This window comes from Lethenteron reissneri, chromosome 43 (assembly GCF_015708825.2).
Source record: "Lethenteron reissneri isolate LAM-NWPU_2019-01 chromosome 43, ASM1570882v1, whole genome shotgun sequence".
NCBI lineage: Eukaryota > Metazoa > Chordata > Hyperoartia > Petromyzontiformes > Petromyzontidae > Lethenteron > Lethenteron reissneri.
In genome coordinates, this window is record NC_083821.1 from 6,518,150 (window position 1) to 6,538,791 (window position 20,642).

General features: G+C 46.6%; 1 protein-coding gene across 2 annotated transcripts; it reads right to left on the reverse strand.

Annotated features, from left to right (window-relative positions):
• Positions 1-2,833: 2,833 nt before the first annotated feature.
• LOC133353308 (t-SNARE domain-containing protein 1-like) lies at positions 2,834-19,765 on the reverse strand. Of its 2 annotated transcripts, none has more exons than XM_061569445.1 (11): positions 19,513-19,765; positions 16,389-16,521; positions 15,381-15,452; positions 14,826-14,895; positions 11,987-12,077; positions 10,791-10,865; positions 9,623-9,679; positions 9,189-9,314; positions 7,972-8,044; positions 6,683-6,765; positions 2,834-4,980 (listed from the first exon to the last, which is right to left on the reverse strand). In XM_061569445.1, the coding sequence occupies exons 2-11, from the start codon at positions 16,444-16,446 to the stop codon at positions 4,885-4,887; spliced, it is 801 nt and encodes a 266-aa protein (XP_061425429.1). In that variant the 5' UTR covers positions 16,447-16,521; positions 19,513-19,765; the 3' UTR covers positions 2,834-4,884. The 2 variants fall into 2 exon arrangements, with proteins under 2 accessions (XP_061425429.1, XP_061425428.1); XM_061569444.1 differs by having other exon boundaries at positions 2,836-4,980; positions 9,189-9,317; positions 19,513-19,764.
• Positions 19,766-20,642: the final 877 nt, after the last annotated feature.

A 20,642-nucleotide genomic window follows, 5' to 3' on the forward strand; every position in this document is an offset into this window, starting at 1 on the left:
ATCAGAGTTATGTCTTTTGTTTGTATTATGACTGCAGGTATTGCGGTCTATGCAAACATGACTCCTTGTAAAAAGGTGTCAGTTTTGTTGCCAGATAGAAGGGTAAAAAAAACAATTATCATATTTTTACTGGCAAATGAGTTTCCCATGGTGTAATTGGAGAGCACTTAACCGAGTCAGCACGGGACACGGGCCATAACGCGACCACCTGCTTCGCAAGCGGAAGACGACGGCAAGCGCGGCTCCGATTAACACGGCTGGCGACGTGATGAACTTCTTTCGCACCGTACGTAGCTAACCGCGCAAATCGGAGGTGCGGGGAAAGAACAAACCGAACACAAAAATCTGTTCTAAAGAAATGAGTTTCCAATATAGATTTAAAAGTGCATAGCTCAGTGGCTTGCTAATATCGGAAGAGCATTCCAGACGGCCGCCGAAGCGCATCTGAAAGTGCGCGATGCGGTGACCGTCTTTGTTCGATGCCAACGTTCAACAAACATACTAAACTAAAACTATTTGTTTTGTTTTACCAGGGTAAGGCCCACTGAGCGAGGTAGCTCTTTTTCAGAAGCGAGCTGGCCACAAATGATAGCTCAACGAAGTGGCTAATCACGTGGAAATTTATAGCAGCCAAATACTCTTAAACGCACGCTTCTAAATGTGGAGGGAAAAACCGGAGGACCCAGAGGAAAATCCACGCGACCGCGGGGAGAGAGACATGCAAACTCCAACTATACTGTAGTACAGCGGTCGGGATTGAACCCACGACCTCCTGTGTACCAGGCGAGGCAATGAACATCTTACGGAAGGCGCTTCATTCCTCCACTTGGCATCTCAGGAAGCCACTGAGCAGTAGAACACCAAACTAGACGTCCCATTGTAAGCTTTCCCCGTCATGCGAAAGATGGATGAAATTCCAAAACCAGGTGCACACAAAACCACCAGTCCAACACACACACTCACAAAATCAATATACATTTTACATCAACGTAATATGTTTAATATTAACTAAAACACGTTTTGTTATACGTCCCGATAATTAACATCACTCACGAAATTCGTTTGCAAATTTAGATTTTTTTTCTGGGGGGGGACCCCAGGAAGATTTGGGTCCCCCCCACTGTTGACTCCATGGCTACGGCCTTGGATCACACCACACCTGTTGTTCCTCTCCGTACCCGTATTGATTTTAAGATTCTCTTGCCCGTGTTCAAGGCCTTAAATGGACTTGCTCCTCCCTACATTCATGACCTCCTTCAGTGATAGATTCCATCAAGATCCTCTACGAGTGTGCGTTGCTCAGTCCCACGGCCTCTCGGCTCCACACTTGTGTACGGTGTTTTTTTTCTGCAATATTTTGCTCTCTTTTCTTGGATTTTCTGTTTGCACTTAGTCACATATTCACTTTAAGATGTTTTTTGTTCATGTTTTTGTTTGTTGCGGTTGCACCCGATTCAAGAGCCGAATGGCTCACAGGGCTATACACCTAATACATGAACTTGAACTTGGGAGATGACGGCGCCTTTGCAGTTGCGGCCCCTGAACTCGGGAACTCCCTGCCCCTTCGAGGTCAGGGGACTTCCGAGACATTTCACAAATCTTGACATCTCGACTAAAAACGCATCTGTTTTTAGTCGAGATTGCTTTCTCTTTTTAGTTATCTTCAAATGTCTTTCTCGCTTCTTCTTGGTTCTTTCGGTAAAGTCACAATAATACAAATAAAACATAATAAATAATTATATTATATTATTGTATTTTTATTTTATTATTTCCCTTCTACGTGACTTTACCGAAAGAACCAAGAAGATGAATCCCTGCAGTCACGAAAGCTTTACATCGAAAAGTCTTTCTCGTTTCTTCTTCACCTGCTTGATGTTAAACTATTTTCCGCCCCGCCATGCATAGCGCCCTGAGAACGAGTGTTTAGGGGGGCTTTAATAAATTCTGATTACTCGAAGGCTGGCATCGTACACGAAGAAGTACGTAGCCAGCACCACGCCCGGCCACCTTTGTCTCCCCAGTGGCATTGTTTACACACCGCAACCAGGTACTCCTTTGAAGCCGAGTGTGCCACACATGCAGGCACGTACACAAACACCCACACACGTGCGTACGTACTTCCTCCCACAGGACACACAACCCGCAGATAAAAACACACCTTCGCTTCGTGACTTCAGTGTGAGTCAGCATTGACCGCTCGTGCAGTCTCAAGACGTGGTTTCCTGTAAGAGTGTTTCTCTTATCTCCGAGCCCACACACCTGAGCACGTTCCGGCCGCCTTTGTCTCCCCAGTGGCGATGTTTACACACCGCGCCAGGTACTAATTTGAGGCCGAGTCGACCTAGGGGAGGCCCAAGACCAGCGGCAATCGAACTCGGGTCGCCGGGTTAGTAACGCAGCATGCTGACCACAGCGCCAACGCTCCCCAGGACACGCTGAGACAACAACAACAGCTGCCATTCGCCACTAAGTGGCGGTGATGTCACCACGACACTTGTGCCAGGCTATGTGCACCTTGAGGCCACGTGAAGTGTCGACTGCCCGCTGGCAGGTCACGGGGCAGACCCAGCAGGTGCCACAGGTCGACTTACTGAGGGTCGGGGTCGACTGACACACCCACACCCCACCACACCCCATCACACAAAACCGCACACAATCACTCAACAACAACCGCAATTCGCCACTAAGTGGCGGTGACGTCACCACGACGCTTGTGCCAGGCCATGTGCACATTGAGGCCACGTGAAGTGTCGAACGCCCGCTGGCAGGAGGTCACGGGACAGACCCAGCAGGTGCCACGGGTCGACTGATTGAGATGAGTGTCTGATGCACCACCTCTGCCCCCTACTGTGCCAACTTGCTGTGCTTGAGCCACCCGCTGAGACATATACGCGTACACACGCGGCGTCTATTACAGGATAAATATTGTCCGTGCATCACTGCGATATCCGACACGGGTTCGTTTAAAAAACGCAAAGAAAGACGGAGCGACATGTCGTAAGGAGTTAAGAGACCGTGTTTGTGATGAAAACTGCGTTGGAAAAATTGGCGTGGTAGAAATGGCATAGGGAAAAAATGGCACAATGAAACGGGTTAGGGTTAATCATCTCTTTCATTCAGATCAATATATTAGCACATCATGGGACCTCCTTTGCCAGTATCAATAGATAAGAATAGGTTTTACCCTTTCTGTTCGCCTTTTGGCGTCCTCTGGTCTAACACCGTTTGAGACGAGGCTCTAAAGAAAGCTGTCTCTGGTGTGGACCAATCAGTTTCAAAGACAATGCATCATCCACTACCAGAGCATGTTTTTGTGTTTGCATGTTCACGACAAGTATATGTGGTTAATGCAGACAAGATTCCTTGCAAAAGGTTTCTGTTTGGTGTTTAAACATCTTAACACAACTGTTTTATTGCCAGAAAGGGTAAAACCTATTCTTATAACTGTTAGCATGTTGACACAGTACTTATCACTTTTAGTACAGTACTTATAAATTGTAGTACAATACCTATGACACTCTTCACGTGTGCCACTTTAACCTCAGATCGTTGCGAGTTCAGGATGCATCGCTTAAGGGGCAATCGTCACGATCGACAATTGTACACAACCTCAATGTTTATATTAGTGGGGAATATCAGTCAACGTTTATTTATTTAAAGGCACCTTTCTTCAAACCACGGTCCCTTGTGCATAAATTATTATTCTCCAAATAAGACATTAATACCATGCAATTTAAAAATACATTAAATAGGTGACTCGAAAACAATTCATTTGGTAAAGCTATTTTAAACGTCATCTCTAAATGCCAACTTGAACAGGGAAACGTTATTATTTACTTATTTAAAGCTTTGGATGGTCGGGCAGTCCCTCATATCTGAGGCGGTGACAGTTCCACAGGGTTTGGGTTCTATAAGCAAAAGAAAAGGGCCGCAGATGCTTCTTATCTTGCCCTGGGCATCGCCTCGCAATCACCCACTAATTCCGACCTTATCCAATGATTCTGATAGCAGGATTTTTGTTAAAATATCTAGTGCAAGACTCTTACTTTGATAGTGTACCATTGTTGTCATAATATCCGAAAACGAGACATAAAAAAAAACAAGCAGTATACAAAATCAACGTATCGTATCATCTTATTGCTAAGCCTGCAAGCACATGTTTTGCAGGAGGAACTTTGACCCATAATTCATGTTTTGGGTCAGATCGCCACGAGAGTATAACCTCCTTCACCCGACACAGCCAAATAAATAATGCCGTCACACGTGTCGCCGTTGTGTCGAGAGCAATCCACAACATGTTGTACTCCAACGCACCGGAGGTACTGCTGAAGCGTTGATAACATTGTTGCGTTTCGATTTAAAGCTTTCATGACTGCAGGGATTCATCTTCTTGGTTCTTTCGGTAAAGTCACGTAGAAGGGAAGTAATGAAATAATAAAAATAAAACATAACACCATTTTGTTATGTTTTATTTTTAACACCATTTTGTTATTTTTTATTTTTATTATTTTATTACTTCCCTTCTATGTGACTTTACCGAAAGAACCAAGAAGATTGGTGCGTTTGTTCACGTGACTTTGCCGGGTGGTGGAGGGTGTACAACACATTGGCATTTTACCCCAAAAGAATAATTACGAATCATAACATTGGTTGTGGAGCGATGCACTTTAAAAAATCTAGATTGAAAACTCATTTCTTCAAAACTGCTTTTTGTGTTTAGTTTGTTGTCCTTACCCCGCACCTCCGATTAACGCGGTCGGCTACGTATGGTGTGAAAGAAGTTCAACACGCATGTTGTCAGAAGGTACTTTACAAAAATTGTATCTTTAATTTTCCAGAGAAGAATAAGCATCAGCAGCAGCAGCAGCAACCTAAGGGGGGAGATTATTTTTTGACAGTCAGGCCAATTATCAAGCCTATGATGCCTAACACCACAATGGCACCTATAATAATGAAGCAGGTCTTCTTGCGAGATTTCGCCTGAAATGACAGAAAGGGAGATGATTAAAACGTGCAGCCTTGAAGTATTATCATAACACAGACGCATTCGCGTGTGATGTGTTTCCTCTCATGCCTTGTATTCAGTGTATCACTTGCGATCAAGTGGACATGTACAATTGAATGTGACGTGCAAAGCTTTAGGTCTGCGTGTGTGTGTGTGTGTGTGCATGTTCGTTAGGGTGTGGAGCCGGCCACCCACTCCCTCGTGTGCCGTGCCAACCTTCATAGGTGCTAACAGCATTGCCCCAACAGTCTATTACGGCAATATGGGGGATCTTTTGTCACTGTTAGCGGTGTTAGTGGTGTGAGGAATGGTGGTAAACTCAATGTGCTATGAACCTGGCAGTCGATGTTCAATTCCCAGCCACAGCTGCAACGGTTTTAGACCTCCCCGAGGTCAATTCAGCCTTAAATGAGCACCTAGTGTGGTGTGTAAAAATCATCACGGCCAGACTACCCACTCATGCGCTGTTCAGTCCTGATTAGCTGCTCGCGAAACAGAAAATTGCTCCAAAAAAATACAAGGCTTTATGGAGGATGTTTGTCTTTGTGTGGTTTGTGATCCCTTAATACACTGAGCATGTTGAGTCATGTGGTGCAGAAACAGAACAAATACAATGACTTTGTGAATATGTCAATAAACATCACATTAGTTACTATTAAATGCACACTAACATATGCATCTTTTCAGAATGCAGCGGTGACATCTGACGAGAAAGTTTGGATGCGCGTGCATGTGCGCGCATTATAGCCAGAGTCACCTTCTCGGCAATTCTATGAATTGTCGCAATTCAATGTGATGGCAACCGTTTGTTTTTTATATAGCACCCAATATGCCCGGGGAATCTCAGAGCTCGTTACATCGCATCTCATCCCAAACATTTGAAAGGGCACTCCCAGTGGCAGCTGTCCCTCTGCGGCACAAGGTTGACTCGGCACCTACCCAGCAAACGGACATTAGTTTGACAATCGGGGTCGATGACTGCTCTACGTATAATCCCAATTGAGTGATCTGCGTGCGATTTTAGGATCTGGCAATTTTTTTGACCCTTTTTTGCGGATGACGTCAAAGAATCTTTAATGTTCACCGTGAAAGCAATAGGCGTATATTATTTAAAATTATTATTTCAGCTGTTACACCGGGAGTAATAACGAGGGGCTGGTGCTGGATTAGCACCTCGGACCTCTGCGACAAGCTTCAAAACGCGCGGCCATCACGATTTCAGTCGAGTATTAATTTTCACATACGACATAAACGAACAATGAGTTAATGATGACGTCACCCTGCTGCTGCTCTATATAAGAACGGGAGACACAGCAGAGCCTCACCATTCTGGCGAATTGCCCGATGATGTTGGATGCAATTACCAGCGAAACGTCGTACTCAAATTGTAAATGTTGTGGTTTCACGCTTCAACACACCGGTGGGCTAAAGCAGTGAACTATTTTGTCTTTTGTCAACGTGACACTTTTTTACTGATTGGCCGTGTCGGTTGGTGGAGGGTTACGACACATTTATAAATAACGCGATCTAAACCCAAAAACGTTGATTATGAATATTATTGGTCGCGAAAGCCTACGTGTTCAACTGATAAACGAACAATAATAAACTATATATATAAAACACGTGCATCACGAGCATAGAAATCAATGAAAGTTTCACTGCTGGTGTATACCAAACCTGGTGTTTGCTGGCCGTTACGAGGTTCTCATTAGCTCCCTCCACGTTCGAAGATGCGCGCTCCACATGGTGAACTATGCTGTCTGCAGGGCAGAACGAATGAAAGCGTTACTGGAGAATGAATAACGGAAGATACATTTTCTTAGGTTTTAAAAAATAATATTCAGGGCCTACCTTGGCTCCTCCCACCCTCAACCAGTATATATACAAGGACTGGTTTCTTGGAATTTCTCTCACTTGATACAGCTATCGTGCTGTGACGGTTCCACCTGAAGACGGAAGCTTGTGTTGCCTCCGAAACGTCGTGATTTTTATTTTATTTTTTATTTTACTTTTATTAATTAAAACTTTTTTACCTACGTGACTTTACCGAAAAAAAAAAACCTAAGAATATGAATCCTTGCAGTCACGAAAGCTTCAAATCTAGGACGATACACTGTCAGCGCTGGACCCACTGAGATGTAATATTTGTTTGGAGTGGCGACAGAGTCGGTGAGACGCTGCGCTATGAACCCGATGACCCGAGTTTGATTCTCAGCTGTGGTCAATATCAGTGAACAGCGTTCTCTGAAATAGTTCTTGGCCCTTCCCTTCACAAACCCGAATTGACCAATATGGTGAAGTATGGTCGAACAACCCGAATTGCCGACAACAGTGTGGGGAAGCCTTCACGCAGCAGTGCATTGAAAAAGGGTTTAATCTGTAGGTTTTCGCGATCACTATCATCCATAATAGAGGTTTTACTGGTAGGAACCTCCTGGTTACACCAGCCGACAGTGGATTATTGTGTCCGTCGTGCAGGGAGGGGCTGGGTGGGGAGGGAGGGGCTGGGTGGGGAGGGGAGGGTGGGGAGGGGCTGGGTGGGGAGGGGCTGGTCACCCCGTGGTGCCCTTATAAAACTCAACGTTTAACCTACTCACGCCGGCTTGTGCCCGCCCTCACAGTCGGCCATATTTGCGGAATACACCACGCCGCCGTTGACCCTGGCCATTGACCGAGCAACCCAACGTTCCTACCAGCTCCCTCCGCAGGAATGTGTTTTTTGTTGGGTTAGATCGCGTAAATATATTTAAATATATATTTACCCCAAAAAAAACCTCTTATGGATGACAAAGGGTTGTAAATTATTATAATTACTAAGTAGTATTTACGTTTACGAATGAATATAGTTTGAAACGGTCATCATTTTTGAATGTGGACTTTCCACCAGAGGCTCTTGGCGGTAAACGAGATGCAAAGTGCTTGCCCCGTTCGGAAAACTTCGCTGAACGTTTAGTCACTGAGGTTACCGATAGTGCCGCCTTGTTCGTGCACCATGGAAGCGAGGTCCTTGAAAATGGAATTCACATCGAGCAGATCGCTCTGACAAAGCACAGACACAGACAGACGGACAGTTACAAAAACAAATATTTTAGAAATTACGTTGCATAATTACACACCACACTTAAACGTGAGTGATTTTAATCGAGTAAATTTAAATGAGGACGGAGACGGCAGAATGGAGATGCCAAGAAACGGAACTGGGTAGATTCCAAAACTTCGGGGCAGCTGCATTGTATAGTGTCGACATCTGGAAAATATGAATAGCCAATCAGACGCCCGTCGCAGAATCTTATGGCCTGTCGAATGAGAGTGTGCCTATCTGGGTCTTCGCCCTCGTGAGAGTTCAATTGTTGCGAGTTTGGCACCGAAGGGATATGATTTTGGGAACCAAAATTTACCAAACGGGATAGAGGGCTATCGGACCTTTGCTGCTCAAAGCGTAATAGTAGCAGCGGTAAAGTACCTCACACACTTTACCCCACCACATGTGAACCAACGATTTGTTTAATGTGGTGTACACACATTTGAACCACAACACCTCGCTGATCTTGCGTCAAGGAGCATAAACCAGCACGTCACCCACCCCCTTGCGAGCCGTGCCGGCTTTCCTAGGTGCTCATTAACAGCACTTTCCCCAACAGTCTGATGAGGCTATAAGGGGGACCTTTGTCTTCGTCATTTATGGACTATGTAAACCACAAGAAAGTTGTACATATTTCAACAGTGCCACGACTGCACGGATGAAGATGCAACAGTCGGCATTAAGATGAATATAAATGAATGGGTCACACCTCGAGTTGACCAATGACAATGTCCTCCGAATCATTGTGCGTTAGTCGTTAATAGATGCTTGCTAACAGTGCAAGCTTAAACAGTCTACTAGGCTATATGGGGGATCTTTTTTGTTTGTGTGTGTGGTTAGCGATCGTTGAAATATTTAATATTTTGAGTTATGTGTTGCAGAAAGAGAACAAATACTCTCTAAACAACTGCTGTGCGAATATGGTCATGTAAAATAAGCGTCAAGTTATTTGCTATTAATCGCATGCAAATACATACGTCTCTTTGATTTTACAGAAAGCATTGACATCAGGTGATGAACTGTGTACGCGTGTGCATGCGCGTGCGTGCATTAAAGATTTGAACGAGTGAACGAACAAGCGAGCAAATGAACGGGTCGCACCTCCAGTTGTTGAATGGCTTCATGCCGCACTTGGATGTCCTCCAGGTCCTCGTGCGTCAGCTGTTTCTCTGTCGACTCGGCTGACACCATCTTCTTCCTCTCCCAGCCGTGCTCATCCTGGGAACTCTGCTAACCACCACATTTGGCACAACCAGAGCCTCAGACAGAGCCTGCCTGCCCCTCGCCGTCGTCTCCATCGGAGGGATGAGAGCACAGCAGACAGAAGCGTCTAATGCAGGCCCGTAGCCACACACTACAAGTTGGGGATTGTCCTACGAGTGAATTATTCCTTGTGGTTATTGGTGAGATTACACACAAAAACAAAGACCCCCGCCCCCCCGCCTATAGCCTTAACAGACTGTCGGGGAAACTCTCAACGTGCGCTGTAGTTGAGCCCTTCAAGATGAAGTCCGGGGGACGTTGAATGCGCTCACCTGGAAGGCCGCTCGCTGCTCGCTGCTGATGACCTCTTTTGTTTTCTGGGAAATTTTCTGCGGGAGATAAAACGTCGGAAGGCAGCGGTCGTCCACTGCGCTACCGCTCCGCCGGCAGTATACACGAGCGCAGCTTTACGCTCCCAGTTGTTGACTGATGTAGGGTGAGCCAGATTGCCCCCTTAATAATCACACACAGCAAATTGTCAATTGAGCACGGTTTGCTCCGTAGGGTGCGAAAGAAGTTCAACATACATGCATACGACAAGCGCTTCCATTGCACGGATGCTTTGTGCGGCAGGGATAAATCTCTCTTTCGTACGTAAACTAATTATTTGGTGGCGCACAAGCATAATTAACAAAACGAAACATAGATTTGTTTTCCTTTTAGGCCCTTGTTTTCGACAAGTGTGTCGAGTTTTTTTTCTCTCATTCGTATGGCACTTGACAAGCAACTGGGCAAGACATTATGACTGAATGTTGCGTGCAGTAATCCATTGGATGGCATCAGGGGTCCGCTAAATGCATAGCGGCCATACCTCCGGTGTAAGCGTATAATGGGCGGTGGTTGTCTATGCGATGAACAGGCTGCACTTGACAACATTCGCAATCAGGGCAACAACTATGTAGTTTATACTTTAGTTGTTTACGTGGTGGTTTTAGTTACTGCAGCTACATACTATTAACACTCCTTCCCTTTATTAATGCTACCCCTATCCCCTCCCTTGGATGCTGCTAATCCTGCATAATGCACGGACACAAGTAGTACTAATCACATACCTGCATTTTCCATAAATATGCTAAATTCCTCTTGATATGCAATTTCTTTTGTCAAGGCGCCCCCTTCCCCCCCCCCTTCCAACCCAGCTTATATGTATGCTCCAAGCACGTGTGCTGTTTCATTCAGACGCTGTTGCCTCGACAGACCTGGTTTCACCTGAGGACGGCTGCTTGCGTTGTGGCCGAAACGTCGTGAGAATTATTTTATTATGTTTTATTTTTATTATTTTATTACTTCCCTTCTACGTGACTTTACCGAAAGAACCAAGAAGACAGGGCAACAACTCTTTCCATCTTGTGAAGGAAAAGAGAGTGAGTGTCCAGCCGGAACACAAAATCCGCACGCGAGCAGTAACACATGTGAACACACGCCACTCAGAAACGTCACCTTCTGCGTCTGCTGGTAGCTTTTCAGCGTCTCTGAAAACTGGCTCTTGAGGCGGTCAAGCTGCAGCCGATCTTGCTGTAAAGGACAAAAATGCGACAGCGAGGATTTAGCCCCATTGTCGGCGGCGGATACGAACGTGCGGGTGGAAACACTTCTACCTATTCGTCAACAGAGCCTCGCTAAAAGCTAAGGACTCATCACCCGGTAATGGGCTAGGCATAGCCTGCATTCTGCAGGAGGGGTTTTAATGTCATGTTTTGCAACTTAAGCTGGTCGCTGGGCAAAAAGCACATTTGCTGGTGGCAGGAGTAAGAGGTTTCAATCATTGGCTCATGATGTCGGTCATGATGGATTTTGAAGCCCCCTCAATCAGCTGAAGACAATACATTTCCTTGGCCGGTAATAGCAAAATAAATTGATCTTGACATCTGACTTGCCGTCCTTCAATTTTCAGAAAGTAGCAATGCAGCTGCCATGTAAAAAACCTGCGTTTTAATTTTTAAAAATGGATACGGTGTGTGTTTTGGCATAAATAGGTACAGAAATATTTAGATATGGAAATTGTATAGTTTCCATAAGAATTGGCGATGAAAATTTTTGAAAAAAAGTGGAAGGATAGTTGACAAAATGTGGCTTAATGCTACAGCATCTGAAATGACCTGAAATTGTAGGATTCATAATTATTACAATAATAATCCTAAGTGTGACTGAGAAGGTGTCAGCTGCAAGGCAAAGGGCAAGATGCACAAATTGACAAGTTAATTTTACACATTTTTCAACAAAAGGCACCGATTCCAGTTAATGTTTGTCAGGATTTCATGAAAACGCGCCGATGTCTTAATCACCAACAATGAGACAAATCCAACAAACTTGTTTCATCATTAAAACAATAGCAAGTGTTTCAGTGTTTTCACCAACGTGGCAATCTGGTCACAAGTCCGAATTGCAACGTTTGGCCAAATTTTCTCCCCCAGTCTCTTGTCATAACCGTGCCGACAGAAGAACATTTTGTCCGTTTCAGAATTCAGCCACGCGTTTGTGCCCAGCGGAGGCAACAAAGGTACGGGTGGTTGATTTACTGAGGGGGGAAAAATAAAGCCTCCAATCCACAAGTAAAATAATTGACAGCATTGGTGGGAGCATGGGGGAATGTGGGCCCGAGTGCTTTCAAGGAGGCCCGAAACGCGCCCGCATGCCTTGGTGGATTTTCTGGCGAGATCGGCAAGGTGGCGGAGCGATGATGCGGTGTCTGTGATGAGCTGGTTGCTCCGTTGCTGCTGGTTGTGCCTGCACGCGGAAACGGTCAAACGTGCGACGCCATTGTCTTTTACGCAGCAAGGTCTCACCGAGTTTTGCGAATCTCTTTCAGAAGGGTCTCCTGCATTGGGATGTTTGGCCACTTCCATGAATGACGTTTGGCTTACATGTGGGTGGAGGTGAGTACTTGGAGAGAAAAAAAGAGTAGCTCCACGCATATCAGCATAAAACCCAAAGCTCTGCCCCCGATGCATTCAATAATCTAACACTCTACTGCTGGCTCCTAACCACTTCGCAGCTCAAGACTATAATACCTGGAAATTTCCAAAAATACCTGGTGGTCTGCCATCTAAGTGATAACCCAGGCTCAGCCCTGCAGTTGGGTGCATTCAGAGTGATGGTCAAAGGCATATTCAGGGCCTTCATTATGGTCACATTTACTGAAACACAACAATTCCCCATGGGACTCACCCTAAATGTGGCCGATCACACCAGAGCCCTGGCGCACCATCATCGACGGCCTACCGCAGGCCTGGGGCCAACTTCAACGCAGACCACAGTTGGCCGACGTCAAACACCACGGCCGACTTGAACTGTGCTCAGCGCAGAGGTCGCAAACGGGTTTTGATTCCTTACCCGTACCTGGCCGCACCAGGGTCGCAAACGGGTACCCGTACCCTACCCGATACCCGGCTACCCGTACCCGGCCGGGTATTGGGTAGGGTACGAATATCGTGTACCCGATTGCGACCTCTGGGATGAAGCCATGTTGCAGGCGCGGGTAGGTTGATTCTAGGAACTTGAATTGTGAGAAGAGACAAGACGTTGGGAAATGAGTGACAAACGGTTTCTTACCAGTGACTCACGGCCCACCCGTACCTGTACCCGGCCGCACCAGGGTCGCAAACGGGTACCCGTACTCGGCCGAGTACGGGTAGCCAGGTATCGGGTAGGGTACGGGTATCGGGTACCCGGTTGCGACCTCTGGCTCAGCGTGGCGGTGCGCTCAGATGAGGTCACCTGGTGGTGTCTCGTGGGGACTGCTACGCTCCGGCCAGGGACAAGCGACCAATGAGGAAATGCTTTCCGAGCCTGTTTAGTGATTGCATTGGTGAGCATCAGGGCTTGCCGAGTACCACGGGCATGGGGCACTCTTGGTGTCTTTCCACACAACGCCCCTTAATGGGAAGGGCCAAACATCTCTTGCCTAGCTGGTGAGTCTTTCCTGAGTAAATAATTAATTGGCATTATTGTTGTTGTTGTTGTTGTTGCTATAACTGGCAGAAGGGAAAGTCACGCTCACCTTCTTAATGGCACACGTACTCACAGGTTAAATAAGTTAGAAATTTTAACCAGAACGCTTTAAAATGCATTTTTCAGCTAATTGACGCACAAATGTATAGTTTATTACTTAGCACATACTGATGTTTTTTTTTTTTTAAACGTGATTGTATATGTCTACATTGCGGCGGCATAGTAGCTGGCTCTCCACTGCACTATGAACTTGGGATGCCCAGACTCAACTCCTGGCAATGCTGCACACAACACTAATGTGTCCGAACTGTTCCCGGGATCTCTCTCAGGTTGACGCCGACGAATATTCGTACCCAATGCCGCAGCGTGATCAACAACAACAATAACAGAGAGACACAGATGGCCGAGGAACGTAGGGGTGCTGATCACATCATCTTCTCGTGTGTGCTGCTGTGCACCCTTTATAGGTGCTTCCTAACAGGTATCTTCTCCAGCAGTGCGTATAGGATGTAACAAACTCGGGCAAATATAGGGCAATCATTGCTGGAAATTGTCACCGCCAACGCATTTACTGTACGCAATTAGGGCAATTTTATATGGCAGTGTCAAAGAATTGTGTCACAGAGTGTGCTTGATGAACTATGATTGGTCTAAATAGAACACAACCTCAGATAGTAATGTGACTTTTGTCTGTGATCTCAATGGAAATTGCCATCCCATTTGCCCACTTGGAGGATGTGACCAGATCTGACCACAAATACCAATTGTGCTCAACAGAGAGGGTCCTTACCCATAAACATCTGGCAGGTCACCAGCGTTAGTTCAAGCAAGCCCGACTGCTGGTGAGACGCTGAATGTCAAAACTGGTTGAGAATTTGCTTACGTTGAACCAATGCCGATGAAATGATGCACTGATGGAAGGTTGGGTGACTGATGGAATGTGTAAATAATACTTCCATGTGGAGATACAGGCGTGAGAAAGAGGCATATTGTTTGCTTATTTGATTTGTCCAGAACTAGGAAAACCATAGATAATTGTGCAGCAACCATTGCTAGCAACAACTGGACTTCAAGCGCCTTAAGTGAAGGTGCTCTATAAATATAAATTCGATTAAAATGCCCTCATCCATCACGGTTGCTTGACTGGTCTGCGCATTTCAGTGATCAGTGTCTGATACAAGGTATTAGCAATTTGAATGCAAACAGCATTTAAATTCCAAATACCAAGAGCACCTCAAGATGATGCATAGGGGAAATTGATCAGTGCAAATAGTGCACACGAAATGCAAACTAAATTAACAATATAAAAAAACTCAAGACATGAGTGGAAAGACTGAGCAGTTGAACAATCGCAGTGATAAATGAGCTTATTCGGTATTCGTGCCGTGATTTACAGCTGCAAGGCTACCACCGAGGCACTACGCCTGTCCAAGGAACAATGTCACAGCGGAGTTTTACCCAATTAGGTAAAAATCCATCCCAAACACTTACAACCCACACGCTAATGATGGAGGTGCTCCTTACAGCTGCTGCCGCAGGTCACTGCTGTCCGACGTTGCTCCCAGCTTCTGCAGCTGTTTATCCAGCGCGGACACTGTGGGAGGGTGATAAGGGTGGGATGGTACATCTTCAATTAAAGAAACGCGCTCATCTCATCGACTTACACAACTTTAAGCCTGCAAATCCAGTCTTACTGGGCTTGTGGGTCATGCATATTTGTAACAATTCCTAAACCCTTCGGGGTCTCACGGAGTTTGACAATAAGCCCGCATTGTACATCCAATGTGGTGGTCATATCAGGCGAACGCAAGGCATGGGAGTTAATGCATTCCTGCCATTTGTGAGCACACCGTTGTGTGTTGTTAAATATACAGAGCCCATGACTGTTATCTTTGGTAAATTCTCTCTCCAGAATGTACAGTGATGTCAATGGCGACAACCCACACACACTAACCCCCCCCCCCTCCTAATGAAACACTCTTGATATTGGTGAAGTTTCAAGGGACACGTATGTGTTCTCAATGGTGTGCAAATGCGTTTGTGCCTGGGTGCTGGGTGTACTGGGGCAGTCCCACTCACCACTTCCATTAATCTGGAAGATGTTCTTGCTGATCTCTTGGGAGAGCTCCCGGAACTCCTCTGCTTGGGACTCTGCAAATCACAGATTTGACAACAGCGACATGGGCAGGGTCTCACGGCGCGAGCCACTATCGCTCCCGCAGCGTACAAGCGTCAAGGATTTTTAAAACAAAGACTTTAATTTAGGGACATGTGGGAGCCCATTGAGATCAGTGGCCTATTAACAAAGGAGACATGAGTAACTACAAAGAGATCGATTTGATAATTATGGGAATAAAAGTCAGTGAAATTGTAAACTATATACATATTTTATTTTACCAGGTAAGGCCCACTGAGCTATTTAGCTCTTTTTCAGAAGTGACCTGGCCACAGTTTATAGCTCAACAAAGTGACTTATCATGTGGAAATGTGTAGGAGCAAAATACTCTAAACGTATATTTCTAAATGTGGAGGGAAAAACCGGAGGGCCTGGAGAAAAATTCCCACGACCACGGGGAAAACGTGCAAACTTCAAATATGCAGGTATCAGGGTCGGGATCGAACCCACGACCTCCTGCATTAAGGCGAGGTATTTGACATCTAGCCACCATGGCACAATTAATAGGGGTTGGGGGTGGGGTGGGAGTGGCCCAGATAAAACCAAAACATGGACAATCCCAGACCCGACTGTTAAGTTATAATTTTAATTGGCAACTTTGGATACGCCTTTGCTAAATTTGTCCCATTTTCTATGAAGTCCTTGCAACTTTACAATAAAGTTTTGTGCATATTGGATCACCTTTACAAGGGTTATCTTGACCCTCCACTGCAAATCGACAAAGATTTTTTTTTTTTGAAATTGTCAAAAAAATTACGTAACAAGTGACTTTTAATCTCTTGGGCTCAGGCAAGCTGCACATAGCTGGCACGACGATGACCAAAGTCTTGGTTGGACTCTTGCTTTGGCCTCCATATCTGTGTAGAGTACTCTCGGGTCACCCCCCCCCCCCCCCGCCTAATACCACTCACCCTGGCCATGCGGATCGAGCAGGGCATCTTTGCCATCCCCGATGGCACCGTATGACATCTCGCTGGTGGTCCCTCAACGGTTCCTTTCTCTACGCCGCAAAGGGGCTTTCTGATCTTGTGGTGTCTCCCAGACCTGGGTGGGTGATTCAACGTAGACAAATGAGTTCGCATAACATAATCATAAACGGACAATAGTTGTCTCTGTACGTGAAAAATGAAAAAAATTTTAGATCTCGATTTAAAGCTTTCGTGACTGCAGGGATTCATCTTCTTGGTTCTTTCGGTAAAGTCACGTAGAATGGAAATAATAAAATAATAAAAAATAAAACATAATAAAATAATTCTGTCGACAGACCTGTTCTCCACCCGAGGACGGCTGCTTGCGTTGTGGCCGAAACGTCGTGAGAATTATTTTATTATGTTTTATTTTTTATTATTTCCATTCTACGTGACTTTAGCAAAAGAACCAAGAGGATGAATTTTTAGATCGTAGGCCTTCTGGACCACTGTTGACACTGGCAAACGTGGCCTACTCTATTTCGTCCAATGTGAAATAGACGGCAAGAAAAATGTACGTTTCAGTCCACACCCACAGTATTATCCAGGACAGCCGTGGGCTCGAACCACGAACCTGGGCCATGTCACCACATTATAATCATTATATGTTGCAAAGTTGAAGTTAAATTTCGATTCAAAGCTTTCGTGACTGCAGGGATTCATATTCTTGGTTCTTTCGGTAAAGTCACGTAGAATGGAAATAATAAAAATAAAACATAATAAAAATTGTTTATTTTATTTTATCATTGTTTTATTTTTATTATTTTATCATTTCCATTCTACGTGACTTTACCGAAAGAACCAAGAAGAAGTTGCAGTTAGTCCATGGGCCCAGTGCACAAGTTGGTACCACCTAAGGTCTTCCAAATTACGTATATGGCTAACATTGGTTACTTACAGATGACCCCTGACTTACGACGGCTCAACTTGCACACTCCCTGCTTCTACGACCTTTCTTATAGCAAGACCTCCCACAATAACAACCAAAACTCGTATCTACGACCGCCCAACGACTGCTATCGATGCCGAGTCGATTGGCGCAGAGTGTGCGCCGATGGTGCTGCTTTGCTCTTCCGCTGTATGCGCATGTCCAGGACAGGCCGACAGTTCGCAGCTGCGTCGAGAGCGAAAGCAGCAGCGTCTCTTTCTCGACGCTCTTCACTGCATGCCCAAACAGCTTTTGTTCGGCCAGATCGAGGGGGCTAAACGGGCGTGGCACGGGCTAGAGAAGAGATGGAGTGATGTGGTACAGGCAGACGTGGAGCTGAGTGAGTGGGTGAGTGAGTGAATGAGTGGGTGAGTGACACGGGCTAAAGAAGAGATGGAGTGATGTGGTACAGGCAGACGTGGAGCTGAGTGGACTTGCTGATGACTGGTACCAGCGGTGTCAAGATCGGCCTCAGTGGAGGAGGCTCGTGAAGGACGCTACTGGGCAGTTGGAGGCAGTCGCCCTCCAGCAACAACGGAGGGCGGAGGAGCGACGCTCACAACAACGAGCGGAGCGCCGGGTGGCTAAAGCACAGCAAGTTTGCACAGTAGGGGGCACAGGTGGTGCATCAGCCAGTCATCTCGGTTATCTCAGTCAGTCGACCGGTGGCACCTGCTGGGTCTGCCCCGTGACCTCCTGCCAGCGGGCGTTCGACACTTCACGTGGCCTCAAGGTGCACATGGCCTGGCACAAGCGTCGTGGTGACGTCACCGCCACTTAGTGGTGAATGGCGGTTGTTGTTGTTGAGTGATTGTGTGTGTGGTTTTGTGTGTGAGTGGTTGTGTGTGTGGTGATGTGTGTGTGAGTAGTTTTGTGAAGTGTGTGGTGGGAACTGTAGTGCAATGGTTAGCGCGCTGCGCTACGGCTAACCAAAGTGACGATTATCCGAACCGGTCCCGTGCCTCCCCTAGGTCGACTCAGCCTCAAATGAGTACATGGCGCGATGTGTGAACATCGCCACTGGGGAGACAAAGGCGGCCGGGCGTGGTGCTGGCCACCCCCCCCCCCTCGTGTGCCGTGCCGTGCCGGACCTTCATAGGAGCTTGCTAACAGCACTTGCCCCAGGCTATACGGGGGACCTTTGTCCTTGGAGGGCGGTTAACCTGGGGAGACACACACACTGAGCAGTGGCGTGACCATAGGGGCCGTCCATAAATGACGTCACGCGATTTTTGACGATTTTGACCCCCCCTCGTCACACGATGTCACAAAAAGTCAGACCCCCCCCTCAAATATGACGTCACAAAGCTCTGCCCCCCCCCCCCAAAAAAAAAACATGCTTCAAATCGCTTTAAACTATTGTCATTGTAGTGCGTATTTAATGTGGCGCTGCACTCTGATGCTGTAGGAGAAAACATTTATTAAAAAGTATATTTAATTAAGTAGAACGTGTTGTCTTATGTATTTAAAGTTGCGTATTTTGTTGTGACGTCACATTTCTCACCCCCCCCCCCCCTAGGTGCGTGACGTCATTTATGGACCGCCCCATTGCCCGGGGGCTCACGACCGATAATAATGCAGTGACCAACCGGCCCTAGGTCGACTCAGCCACAAACGAGCAGCCTTAAGTAACGAGAGGGGGGTGGGTTAGGGGTTAGGGGAGAGACAAAGGCGGCCGGGCGTGGTGTTTTCCCACCGCGCCTCCGTGTCCAAGCACCTTCAATGGGTGCTCGCTAAGCATCACTCTGCACCGGGCAGCCTTGTCACGGCTTACTCGCGGCGGCGGTGGTGGTGGTGTGGTGGTGGTGGTGTGGAGATGGTGGTGTGGTGGTGTAGTGGTGGTGTGTTGGTGGTGGTGTGGTGGTGGTGTGATGGTGTGGCGGTGGTGTTGTGGTGGCGGCGTTGTGGTGGTGGTGTGGTGGTGTGAAGGTGTTGTGGTGGTGGTGTTGTGGTGGTGGTGGTGTTGTGATGGTGATGATGATGGTGGTGTTGTGGTGGTATTGAGATGGTGGTGGTGTTGTGGTGGTGGTGGTGTTGTGATGGTGATGATGATGGTGGTGTTGTGGTGGTATTGAGATGGTGGTGGTGTTGTGGTGAAACTTGCGTCCGTGTGCAACTGCGCCCCACACAGCACTGTACCTCGCAAAGTTGCCACGGGCGAGAAGCCCTTGACGAAGCCTCTGCCGATTAACACGTGGAGACACACACACACACAGACACACACACACAGAGAGTAAGTAAACCCGACTGACTAATCACAGCAGCTGGTGGACTCAAAACGCGAAGATCGTCATAGACACACACCGACAAACACACACGAGAGAAACACACAGAGAGACACAGAGAGAGAGAGAGACACGCAACACACAGAGAGAGGAGGGGTGGTAATGACGTCCAGTTGACGTTGGTTCCGCATTGCCACCGCTTGCACAACGCCGACACACACACAACGCGCGCTACTGATACAACAAATAGGGAAGTAACTCCCTCCACACCGCCCCAGCGGACGGGAACTATCCGAGATCGAGTAGGAGGATAGAGACTTGGCAAGCAGGACCGACAGCCTTTGTATCTCCCCGTATGCCTAGACGAGACTTTAGGAAGGTTTAAAACAAACGCACGCACGCACGCAAACACGAAAAAAAACTGGTTGTTATATTTCGATTTAAAGCTTTCGTGACTGCAGGGATTCATCTTCTTGGTTCTTTCGGTAAAGTCACGTGAGTTTACCGAAAGAACCAAGAAGATGAAACTGGTTGTTTTGTATATAATTCATTTCCACTTACAGCTGTCGGAATACAACATTTGAATGGAAACACGAGTGTAAGTGCATCGTTAATTTTGGTCTGTGGGCAGATGTCCTGGTGAGCGAGGTGCGTGGGTTGGGGTGTTAGTGAGCTCGTGTGAGGGTTGTTTGGGTCTTTCCCGAAGGCTGGGGTTCAATGTTGAGATCCGTAAATGACCCGAGAAAACACAAAACGCCACCGTCCTGACAGAATCATTTGTTAGCCGGACAAAACACAAGTTGCAAACAACAACAACAAAAGCAACGATTTGTCAACAAACAAAATCACGCAGAATTTGTGTACATATGCAAAAGCCACGAGAAAAGTCTTTGACAAAATGTCGATTTCCTTTTTTTGCAATGCACACACAAACGCTATATATGTGTGCGTGTGCTTGTTTTTTTTGACACATTTGCGTGTGTGGGAAGTTGTGAAGTTTGCGACGTTGCTCTGCCTGAGAATAACGTGAAGGACGAAACTGCC

Excerpts from the sequence above, each read along its gene's own strand:
- LOC133353308 (XM_061569444.1), bottom strand. The coding sequence starts at position 16,446 with ATGTCATACGGTGCCATCGGGGATGGCAAAGATGCCCTGCTCGATCCG. Across the intron at positions 14,896-15,380 it reads CTTCCAGATTAATGGAAGTG|TGTCCGCGCTGGATAAACAG; the intron begins GTGAGTGGGACT and ends ACCCTCCCACAG. Across the intron at positions 4,981-6,682 it reads TAACGGCCAGCAAACACCAG|GCGAAATCTCGCAAGAAGAC; the intron begins GTTTGGTATACA and ends CTGTCATTTCAG.